The sequence below is a fragment of the Thunnus maccoyii genome, chromosome 2, assembly GCF_910596095.1.
Source record: "Thunnus maccoyii chromosome 2, fThuMac1.1, whole genome shotgun sequence".
NCBI lineage: Eukaryota > Metazoa > Chordata > Actinopteri > Scombriformes > Scombridae > Thunnus > Thunnus maccoyii.
In genome coordinates this window covers 10,373,657-10,386,008 of record NC_056534.1, presented here as the reverse complement: position 1 = coordinate 10,386,008, position 12,352 = coordinate 10,373,657, and the positions used below count along the sequence as shown (strand labels likewise).

The following is a 12,352-nucleotide window of genomic DNA, read 5'->3' as shown; positions in this document are numbered from 1 at the left end:
CATATTTTTCTGAGAACAGGTTGTTGTGCTTTAACAGAAGGTCATCATGAAATGCCCTTTTCTACAATTGGATGCCAGCTAATTTAATCTAATTTGATATATGAAATAATATTATTTAACAACCACTAATTGATATAAGTGTTATCTAATCACATTAACTCATAGTGGCTTGTTCATTTATTAATGGTGACAACTTGAATTCATGTCACATCCTGCTTTTTTTCATGCATTAAGTCATAGTTATGCATTGCTGAGGCATGTGTTTTGAACCCTTATTATAAAGTGACACCAGTGTTGATTAGTGGCGCTTTAAAGAAACAGTTTACATGATTTGACAGCCTTTATTAGCATGAGAAAGTCACACAAAAATGTATCTCTAATGGTACTCACAACAATTTTGACACATGAATTCAGAAAATAATCAACAGTTACTGACTGTATATAACGAATGCACAGTCTGTGATTTAATTGTGACCGCAGCACCAAAATTTAAAACAGGAATACAAAGGAATATTATCCCTCCCAAACTGTCTTTTTTATATGGTTTCATACATTCAATTGAGTAACACATACAATGCTAATTATCCATTTATAAGTCAAACACTTCTAATGTACATGTAAATGCACTTATACCTCTAATGTAAAATAAGAAACTGAATAGTTTACTTATAACCTGTGAAAATAATGTAAATATCTGATATCACACTTGATTAAAGAAAACCAGCAAGATTTGCATAGAATATGCCACCCAATGCATTTCTCACTATGGAATTGGTTTGTACTGGTTACACCTGTTTCCGGTCAGGTGACGGTCGCAGGTCAGAGTGTACCGGATCTCGACGCCACCTCTACTGGCTGAGCAGGTGAATCTGTGTGTCCCCTGGCTCAGCTCCCTCTCACATGATCCCAGGAGGTCGTCCGAGCTCCAGTCCTCATCCCAGACCTCGATCCTCAGACCCAAGTGTGTGTCCACCTTTATAAAAAAAAAAGATAGTAAAAGTTAAACCAAAATAATATTCAAAAATATTACATACCCCTGAACTGTTGAGTTTGATACATCACACAGGGATTGAAGTGATATGTTTTTTCTCTCAGATGTGGACTTTTTAACTAACTGTAAAGAGAAGATTAGTATTGACCTTGCCCAGATTGTATTGAGCATTCCAGCGAGGGTAGTTTGACCCGATCACACGGGTTTTGTGGTAGATGGAACCGTACCGCATTGTGGCATACCTGCAAATTGGAAAAAACATAGAAAAGCAAACAACTGTATCAGTATTTGTGTTTGATGCGTCATGTTTATTGTGCCTTCCTTCTGGATATTGTCTTGCTCTCTACGCACCCCTCAGTCTGGCCCCAATAATCTCCTTTCAGACCCCAAGCTTGGACGATGGTCACCACCAGTGTTCCTTTCCAGGCCTGTTGAGGACAGCAGTCGGGAGCCAGGTTGGGAATGCCCCCCCCACAATATGGTTCTTTGGGTGAGTTAGGCATAGCGTTGTCTTCTAAGTACTGCTCTGTGGCAGCCTTCAGTCCATTCCTTTTTGTCCAGCATGGCACCAGCTCGTACATTGGTCTTAGGGAATACCGGACAACATCAGGGCGGTCTTTGAGGGTTTTCAGCCAATTTTTGTAGCCCAGGGAGTCGTTACGGATGAGAGAAAACTCACCCACCCAACCGGTGCCTCCCAACACCTCTGTGTAATGTTGGTGGAGACCAGAACTGTATGAGGTGGAGACATCCTGGTTCTGTAGGATTGTGTTGCAGGACCTCAGGTTAACAGGCAGTTTGATCCCAAGGCCTACATTGAGACCAGCTGATAAGCAGTTGTGCGCCTATATGACAGGAGGGGATGTAAGATATTATTTTTGGTACAGAGTGTATGTACGTTTACTGCCTTCAATAGATGAGTGATACACATACCTGTTTTGAGGAGAGGCCATTCAGTCTGGACAAACAGGTACGTGTAGCTGTGACTCGCCTGAATCTCCCCCCCAGATAAACCTGAAATTACATACAATAGAATGCTGTTGAGACAAAAAATATTGCATCATTTTATATAGCATATTTTGTCATTTATTCCTGTGAAATAAGTGGTGTGTGTGTTTTAACCTGGTTGATATAATGTGTTCCATAGATCCCTATGAGACGACTGTACTGGGCCCTGGTTGAGGAGTTGTAGTAATTGGGCAGTCTCGCCAAATCATTGCGGAACTCGGAGCTGAGGGGTGGTCTGCTTGACACACTGTAACTAAATGCAAGAAGACAACATAGTAAATTACCTGTGTGTGCAAACATAGCTGAAAACTCTGACATTCTGTGGGGATGCAGGGGTCTTCATACATTACCTGTAATGGCTACATGTGGTCCTGTGTATGCTGAAGCTGTAGCGGTCCTCTTTGCTCCTGGCTGTAGCAAAGTTATACGCAGTGGAACGTGTTCCCCCCACATCCAGGCTGCCATACTTCGTCAAATCTAGTCCAGACTGATAGAAAAGAGATCATGAGCTGCTCATTGCCCCATTGTAATAACCATGATGCAATTCAGCCAAATCACAGAAAAGCTTATTTTTAGAAGTTCTCAAAGCAATAAAAGATTTCTTTTTAAAAAGTCCACAGTAACATGCCTTTCCCAAAACAATGTCTTTGTCTTATAATTACCTGACCTCATTGTAAACATTTTCCACTGGGTACTATGCTGTGTTTGATGCTGAGTTTTTAGCCACACTAGCAATGTGGCTCCAGGGATGGCAAAGCCAGTCAGTTGGTCAATCCTTCATTTTGGTCCAGACATAAATATCTTAATAACTATTGGATGGTTGACCATAAAGTTTGGCAAAGACATTCATGGTTTCATCTCATAGGATGAATCCTAATGACTTTGATGACTTTTCCTCTAGTGCCACCATGATGTTGACATTTGTGGTTTTGAGTGAAATGTCTTGACAATGTTTGGATGGATCACCATGAAATTTGATAAAGATGTTCATGTTCACGATGAACTATAATCACTTTGGTGATCCATAAACCTTTAGTTTATAGCAGCATCGTGTCAACATTTGCATTTTTCCAATATTTTGGTTCAGCAAACACCTGCAATACTATTGACATGTCCAGCAGCTTCAGATGTACTTTGTGCTAATGCCAATTAGCAAATGTTTGCATGCTAACGTGATAAACAAATATGATGATCATGGTAAACATTATACTTGTGTGACATAACCATATTAACATTGTCTTTGTTAGCATGTTAGCATGCTCAAGTTTGCATTTAACTCCATTTAGCACCACTGTGCCTAATCACAGCCTCACAAAGCCGATGGCATGACTGTAGACTAATAAATATAATAATAATAATAATAATAATAATAATAATAATAATAATAATGATGATGATAACTTTTATTTGTATAGCACCTTTCACACAGAACATGCGGCTCTAATTGCTTTACAGTATGGCCTTAAAACAAAACACAATAGTAAGTGAGTACAACAAGAAACAATAAGAACAGGTTAAAATAAAATCAGATGCAAGCAGGAGGATACAATATATTAAACATAAAAAAAGTGAAAATAAATATTAAAATTTTATAAAAACAGAATAAAAGATCCAATGAAAAGGCAGAGAAATAAAAGTAGTAAAATGGTTGGAGAAAGAGATAAAGTGTTCTACATGAACTGAATGCCTGTCTGAATAAGTAGGTCATCAGATGTTTTTTTGAAAACAGAGCTTTCATATCTAATGTAATTGGGCATATTACTCTTGTTTAGACTTAGATTTTCGGTGCATTGAGCAACACAAAAGAAATTTGTGGGACAAAATATTATATATATTATATATAATGGGACAGATCATTCAAAACTAGTAACCCTACATTAATATACTTGTTTTCACATAAATTATGGGAGGTACTATGCAAGCCCTGGATCTGTAGGATAAGCATAAAGGTGAGATTAAGTTCACTAAAACTTAACTTAACTCACTTTTAGTGAACTTAACTAAAAATATATCGGCTAAAAATATATATACATACTGTGTATAATTAATAATAGTACAGTGCATTTCTCTCAACAGTAGCCTTGAAATGTTTCCTACCTTCCAGTCCTCGCTGTCCTGGTAGGTGTATGTTTTAAGCAGTGAGCTGTGGGCACATAAAATACGCACCATGAAAACTGTTTAATTTCCAAAATTTTGCAGTTTCTCCAACAGACAACATAAAAGGAAATTATTAGATACTTCAATCAGTTTAATTAATGGAGCCAATTAAAGATTAGAAAGAGACCGGCTGTGTGAGTCTGTGTATAATTCTCAGAATTATATATGCTAATGAAAGGGGAATGACCCTCATTTTTAAGATTTTATATGTTGTAGTACATTTCAGTCAGTGTCTGTGAGTTTTCACCACTCTTTCCTAGAGCTGACACAGAAAACATTTGATGTTGTGATGTAAAATCAGAGCCTGAAATATAAACAATGACCAGGGAGCTGACGTTTGGAGCTAAATGATTTTGAGTTGAGTTGTCACGACAGCATAAAGATAATTTGTCCCATAGCTGCTAACATTAAGAATTTGGATGCCAGACATTGAAATTAACTCTCAAATCAGATTTAAACATTTTTGACCAATTATTTCAAAGCTCAGTTATCTTGCTTTTTAGATTTTCTAAAAACCAGTGGATGTTAGGAAGTATTGACTGATCCGTCTTGAGATACTGGACTACAACACTATCAGTGATTATGATTCTATATCACAGAATACCTGATGGATGTGTGTTCACTTCCATACAGATGAAAATTGCAGCGGCTGAATGGGCGCCAGTCCACTGCAGAGACTGGCAGCTGAAAATGAAAGTGAGAACACCTCAGTTACCATGTTAACAATATGTGTGTGCCAAAGTGTTAAAATTGCTGTCGAATATGTGAGTCTGTGTTTCTGCTTTTCTGATTTAAATTACTTTCTGCAGCTTGTTGCCTTGAAGGGGGTTGGAGCAGAGAGTACAAGTTCCATTTGGAGAGAGGTAGGTCTTCATGTCAACCATGTAGGCTCCTTTTCGCTGCAGGGTGACCACATCAAAGCCCCCTCCCACCAGGTTGTGGCCTGGCACAAAGGGAGCGGACATACACTGGCTGCTGTTCCAAGTCTGACAGGAGAGACTTGGTATCCCTCCCTGACAGGAGGGATACGAGAGAAAGAGGAGGAGGCTCAGGCAGAGAGGAGGTAGTGTTGAAAAGGAGAGCATGGTTGGAGTCAAGGAGACACTGAAATAGTTCAGGGAAAAACAGAGAGAGTAGAAAAGGAAATCATTGAGTATCATTTCAGCTGTAATGTAACTGTCAATGAAGTTAATGAAGTTTACAAAAACTGCAAACAGGCTTTGTGATTATTTCCACTTGAACTTTCATCATCCTGTATGGGGATAAAACTTTCAGTTCACAGTTTAATGGTATTGAATCTGTTGTGTATTTAGTTTTCTAGGATACCTTATAAGGTTTCTCAGTAACACCAAAAATACAAATGATAAGCTGAAGTGTTGGATAGCTAATAAGTGTCATAATAGCAGCACTTTACAATTACTAATTTTCTCTGCCTTTTCCTTTCACTGTTATGCTCTAGAAGTCTGTAATTCATCTATCCCTCTCTATTCATCTGCATATTGTCACACTTGGGGACTTCCACTCCAACAGCCATAAATTAGAGTGCCGAGTACCGTGTGGCTCCCTCCTGGGTCCTCTTCTATTCAACATATGATTCCCCTTAGTTACATTATCAGCAAACATAACATCAACTACCATAATTATGCTGATGAGGTGCAGCTTCTTGTCTCACTATTCTCTGATGACTTCCAACTCTTAAACTCCATAGTCAGCTGCTTGGAAGGAATCAACCACTGGATGGCAGCAAACTTCCTTCAGCTGAACAGGGAGAAAACTGAGAGTGTGGCCATAAGTGCTAAAGCCCAGAGATGACTTGTCTGTATCTGGAGTCCAGATCACTAAAAACAAGTGACCAGATTCAAAACCTAGGAGTAACCATGGATAGTGAACTCAGCTTTTAACAGCATCACCAAGGTTGCCTTTTTCCAACTCAGAAACATTTCCAGAATCAGAGGCTTTCTTTCTCAATCTGACTCAGAGAAACTCATGCATGCATTTGTCATGAGCAGGCTGGATTATTGCAACTCTCTGTTTATGGGTCTTCCAAACAAAAAAATCCATAGATTACAAGTTATTCAAAACTCAGCCACACGAGTTCTAACCAAGACAAAAAGATTGGACCATATATCTCCAGTCCTCCTGAGCCTTCACTCACTACCTGTTGTTTTCACAATACAATTCAAAATCCTCCCCTTGGTTTACAAAGTACTTGTTGGTCTGGCTCCACAGTACATCTCAGACATGCTGCAAGTTTATAACCCCAGCAGATCTTTGATCACAAGGTGGAAATCTCCTCTGTGTACCTCGAGCACATTCAAAGTCTGGTGAGATGTCATTCAGTATTTATGAACCTAAAGAATGGAACAGTTTGCCTGCTGAACTTAGACTTGCTCCAACATAGTGTTCTCTTAAAAGCAAATTAAAGACCTTCCTTTTCTTAAATGAACACACCATATTTGTACAGTATGTTTGTTTGAATGAATATATGTTTATGTTTACGTTATTTTATCTGTTTGTATGCATGATGTTTCTATTTGTACATTTTTGCTGTTTCTTTTTTAATGTAAAGCACTTTGAACTATTGTGTATGATATGGTGATAAACAAATAAATTTGAATATTTTTTAAAAAGGCTCTGTTTCTGGAACATTTTCAGAAACCCTGGCATTTTAGTATATGCTATGGTAAGCAGAGTAATAGTATGGTGAGATACAGCAAGCAATGTGCAGTATGATAATTTGGCTGAAATTGAGGGTTAATGAACATGATGTTAAGTCAAAACAAGAAGTGCACATTTAGTAGGAATGCTAAGGAATGATGATTGCAGCCACAGCTATTTATCATCATTTGTGTAGTACACGTAACTCAAAATAACATTAAAAAAATCTGTAATAATATTGTAAAACACAAAATACTGTAAATGGTCTGTTCACCTAATTTAAAAAAGTAAATAATTGAATAATTAAACTGTAAGGCAGCAAAAATTTCACAAGGATATCTCAAAACCTTGACAAAGAAACCTTTTTGATTTGTTTTGTATATATGTGTATGTATGTATCTCTTCTACAAGTATTTATATCTCTTTCTTTGTTTTCTCTTACTGTAAGAATGCTAGAAGTATGAATATTATCATATACTGTATAACCAAATGTAAATCTATTTTGTGCATTTTTGCAATTAAATCTAAAAACAAAAAAAACAAAACAAAAATACACATCTTTTTTTGTGTAATTTGGGTGAAAAGATCCTTTAAATTTTTATTATCTACATTATTCATTAGAAACAAGATTACCTGTTCAGGCCTCAGCTGGGTTTCTCAAATACAGTGTGAATCCCTCAAGTGGGATGGAGATGAGGAGTGTGTCAGCTGAGGATGTGGTGACACTGTCAAGTCTGCAGGTAAGAGCACTTTTATATGGGTCGTGTTATGTAGACAGCATGTGTTATTATTATCAAACAGGGAGTAGTTCTTGATACTGCGCATGGCAAGAGTACAACAAAACAAATTAGACAACAGGTCAAACCACATCTTACATTTTGGAGAAATGGGCTGCAAAAATCCTGCTTTCCCATAATCCTTTGAACTTGACAAGCTTGAGTGATGACATTTTTCATCATTGAAATAAGTAAGTGAAGTTCATTTATATAACACCTTTCACAGACACCTGTCACAGGGTGCTTTGCAGTCAAATAAATAAAACGATAAAAAGATAAAAAGATAAACAACAAATAGAACAGACATAAAATACAAGTTAAAACATAAAATACCACATGCTACCTAATAGGGATGTGCCGATGGCCCAGTATTTGTATTTGTATCTGTATTTGTTGAGGCAGCAAAACTGTATTTGTATTTGAATAAAAGTGGACAGAGACCTAAAAATACTGTTTTTGTTTTTATTATGCTTTTAATTTTAGAAAATTAAAGTGTCAGTAGCTCCAGGAGTGATGTCCAAATTAGGAAATGTGCGTCATGTAGGTAGATGTGACTCCCCTCGTTGAGACCTGCTGATAGACGTAACAGCGGAGCGGAGGAGAGAGACTGAGATAGACTTTTTTTTCCTCCCCAAAACAAATAATGTTTAAATATTTGTATGAAACAAATATCCGTCAGAAACCCACTATTTGTGCTTTGCCGAATAACGTATTTGTATTCGGACACACCCCTACTACCTAAATGCCTGTCTGAACAGAGTCCACAGAGTCCAGAGACCTCAGACTTATTGGGAGACTATTCCAAAGCTTAGGTGCTACCGACTATTTCAATTTTTTTTACCTCCAAAATTATAAATCGTATTGTCTTCAAGTTTTGAAATGCATTTGAATCTCAAGTTATAAAAATATGACATATTCATAACATACTCATTCCATATTTTTATTGGAAAAAGATTTTAGCATAAACGTAGATAACAAATTGACTGTAACGTTGAAAGATATCTATTCGATTTGATTGATCTGACGACTGAAGCTTCATATTAGCTTCAGATAAACTTTTAAATCCATTTTTGCACAGAGGAAGGCTTGTGGATTTGGCTCCCATCACTTACATTGAAAGTGCATTATGAAGGGATCTTCTAATGGTCAGTATGAACAGAAGCAATGATTATGCCAAGAAAAACATGTTTCAGTGTTCATTTGAGCACCTGACTGTTGTTTTAGGACAGACTTGGAAAACTGTGAACCCATCCTTTAAGACCTCAAACCAAGGAAATAAATTGAAATTCCTGACCCTGAAACTCATTTAAAAGTATTTTGCTTAATGGTTCATTTTGGTTCTGATATATACAGCACATCCTATCCTTTAAGAGCATATGTTTAACCCAGCAGCAAGAGATGAACTGTGACTTATTAATTTAGCAGCAGTCTTATTTTCTGGAACATCTTTGTGGTTGGGAGTTTTACAATGCAGGTGTTTAATACCCTTTGAGGAACATTGATTGACATTTTCATTGATAAAAGAGAGGAGACTGGCAATAAGCAAGCAGTGTAATAGGCTCAGATGGTTCCTTTTTTTGAGGGCTCTTTAAAAGCACCACCCCACCAACAAAACAGCCTTTATAATTACACGTATTCCTACCATCTCATAGGTATTAACCAGCTACGTTTCTGTCACTTCTGTCACAGGCTTGTTTTGACAGATGGTTCATGTAAGACTAACATGAATTCCCTTTCGATTTCCCTTCACTTGAAACAATAAAACAGTCAAACAGGTTGTACACCATCTTTCTTGTCACACTAAATCACTCTTGTGTTAATCCTCTGACATTTCTTCTGATACAATATGCTTTATTACTGTTTGTCCACCCGAGTCAGAGTCCAATGTAGATAATATTTATATTTTCCTTTGATCCACCTGCAGGTTATACTGCCTGGTGATGCAAGAAAAAAAGTTGTTAATTTCAAGTGGTTGCACACACTTGAAGCACATTCAGCTGCATGTTTGTTTCCATGACTATCATCTTTGAGATTCTGTTGGGAACTGGCTGACACAATTCACAGCTCTCAATTGTAAGTAACATATAAACTTCCATTATTATTATTTTTTTTACAGGTCATTAATAACATAGTTATTACAAGACAGACAGATAAGATGATGTCTATCAAGACTCCCATTTTTACTCATTTATTACTCCCCATTTAACTGACACTCAGTTGTTACTAATTTACTAAATAGTGAGCAGTAAATTGACATTTAATCATCATCTTACTGATCCTCACTTTGTACCATCACTCACAGCTGTGGAGTCGCACAACAGTAATTGTGGTGCAATGCATTGTGGGATTGTTAGCAGAACTTTTTTTGAATTGTTTGAGGGCTCAATTTAGTGAATAAATGTACAAACAGGAATTTCAGACACTCAAATGAAATGGCAGAGAAGAAAGAAAGAACAATACAAGCATAATGTATCAGAGGAGATGTTAGAGGATTAACACAAGAGTGATTTAGTGTGACAAGAAAAATGGTGCACAACCTGTTTGACTGTTCAATTATCTCAAGCAAAGGGAAAGTGAAAGGGAATTCATGTTAGTCATACATGAACCATCTGTGAACATAATACCTGTGAGATGGTTGGTCTTCATGTAATTATAAAGGCGATAGATAGATAGATAGATAGATAGACCAAACAAGATAGAGAATTTAACATATTTTAAAAAGGGGCCTGAAAGGTAGAAATTGACACATAGTGCACATTATAACCTGATACGCTGGATAGTTTGTTACACAAAACCATCTGAGAACTCATCCTTGGAAACTGATTGAAAAAGGCCAGACACATTGTCACAAATTGCAGATCAGGTGGACCCAAATGCAGAGACAGACAGATGAGATGATAAAACTCCCATTTTTACTCATTTACTTCTCCCCATATAACTGACACTCAGTTGTTACCAAGTTACTAAATAGTGAGCAGTAAATTGACATTTAATCATCATCTTACTGATCCTCACTTTGTATCATCACTCACAGCTGTAGAGTCGCACAACAGTAATTGTGGTGCAATGCATTGTGGGATTGTTAGCAGAAACTACTTTTTTTGAATTGTTTGAGGGCTCAATTTAGTGAATAAATGTACAAATGAGAATTTCAGACACTCAAATGAAATGGCAGAGAAGCAAGAAAGAACAATACAAGCATATTGTATCAGAGGAGATGTCAGAGGATTAACACAAGAGTGATTTAGTGTGACAAGAAAAATGGTGTACAACCTGTTTGACTGGTCAATTATCTCAAGCAAAGGGAAAGTGAAAGGGAATTCATATTAGTCATACATGAACCATCTGTGAACATAATTCCTGTGTTGGGCCTTGGCTACAAGTTTGGCTATCAGCAATAATTAATCATTATCAAGATAATGATAAGGATAACTATAAACAAAATTACCATATCAATAACTAGTTAAGGTTGAAGGATTTTGGAGTTCTTTGCAGAGCAGATGTTGGCAAAACTCATTCTTGTGCAACATTAAAACAGACAACAGGTATATCCAAAAGCATTTATTTAACAAACAGGTAAAAGAGCAAAACACAAAATACTAGTCTAGCTAAGTGTACCTATATACAAGTGTGAGTGTGTATGTGTGTGGAGGACAATGGCAAGATGGCTGCAGTCACCTGGTGACTGAGCACATGGCATGCCAACAATTTGGCTGACAAAGGGAACTACAGAGATAAAAGGCCAGACCATGTGGTGTCTTGAACCACATGTGCTGCCTGAACCAAAGTTTGCAAAACTAGGTTTTAAACCTCTTATCTGTGTGGTTCTCTGTTTAAGGCCAATTGGTTTAGGATCAAGGTGCCAGGTTGGGAAGAGGTTAGTTGCATGCAAGGCCTAGTTACTGGATGTAACATGTGTTAAGCATGCTAACATTAACTTAGCGGTGTGGCTATGCAGTAACCTGACTATGAGCAACAAGGACATCACAATGATAGTTCAATGAATAACCTTAGCCAAATCAATACGTGTACAGTACATTGATTGAGTTAAACATTCTTGCTTAGCCGTGCTATGCTTCACTATGTTGCTAGGCTATGCCCAGTTGTTACCAGTTCATGAAGAAAGAGATCCTTTGTGGTGCGCTGCTTCTTAGCTGGTGAATCCATGGAAGAGACAGGCTGAGAAGGGTTTGGGTCCAAAGCTGAAAGGATGCAGGATTTGCTGTGTAGGTCTGGTGCTCCAGTCGTGCAGGTCAGAGGACCCAGGTCCTGTCGTTTGTGTAGAGTTTGTGGCAAGCTAACTCTGTTTCGTGGCTCCTGTACTTGTTAAACCAGCCAGCAGACTTGTGTGACTGACTGACTGACTGATAGGTAGATAATTTAACATGTTTTAAAAAGGGGCCTGAAAGGTAGAAATTGACACATACTGCACATATTATAACCTGATACGTCAGATGGTTTGTTACACAGAACCATCTCAGAAGTCATCCTTGGAAACTGTTGCAAAAAGGGCAGACACATTGTCACACATTGAAGATCAGGTGGACCCAAATGCAGAGACCAAAAGCAGGACTCAAGAAAACCTTCTTTATTTCTTGGACTCGTCGAACATAACAGACGACTCGACAAGGACTGAACTGAAAACTGAACTTAATACAAACTGAACTAATCAGACAACAAGGAACAGGTGGCATAACACAAGGGCAGGCTGGGAGCTGATAGACTGGGGAAGAAACTGGGAGCACGGCAGGACTGACAAGGC

General features: G+C 37.7%; 2 protein-coding genes across 2 annotated transcripts in view; both read right to left on the bottom strand.

Annotated features, from left to right (window-relative positions):
• Positions 1-8,546, bottom strand: part of LOC121904857 (perforin-1-like) — a 33,160-nt gene extending 24,614 nt beyond the window's left edge. Inside the window, exon 1 of the mRNA XM_042422644.1 lies at positions 8,329-8,546. The gene's annotated coding sequence lies outside the window, so the exon portion shown is untranslated. The remainder of the gene's footprint in view (positions 1-8,328) is intronic.
• On the bottom strand, positions 164-6,070 carry LOC121904882 (perforin-1-like). The gene is made up of 9 exons (XM_042422672.1): positions 4,957-6,070; positions 4,761-4,840; positions 4,097-4,142; positions 2,350-2,486; positions 2,114-2,252; positions 1,925-2,005; positions 1,343-1,836; positions 1,140-1,233; positions 164-973 (listed from the first exon to the last, which is right to left on the bottom strand). The coding sequence occupies exons 1-9, from the start codon at positions 5,314-5,316 to the stop codon at positions 764-766; spliced, it is 1,641 nt and encodes a 546-aa protein (XP_042278606.1). The 5' UTR covers positions 5,317-6,070; the 3' UTR covers positions 164-763.
• Positions 8,547-12,352: the final 3,806 nt, after the last annotated feature.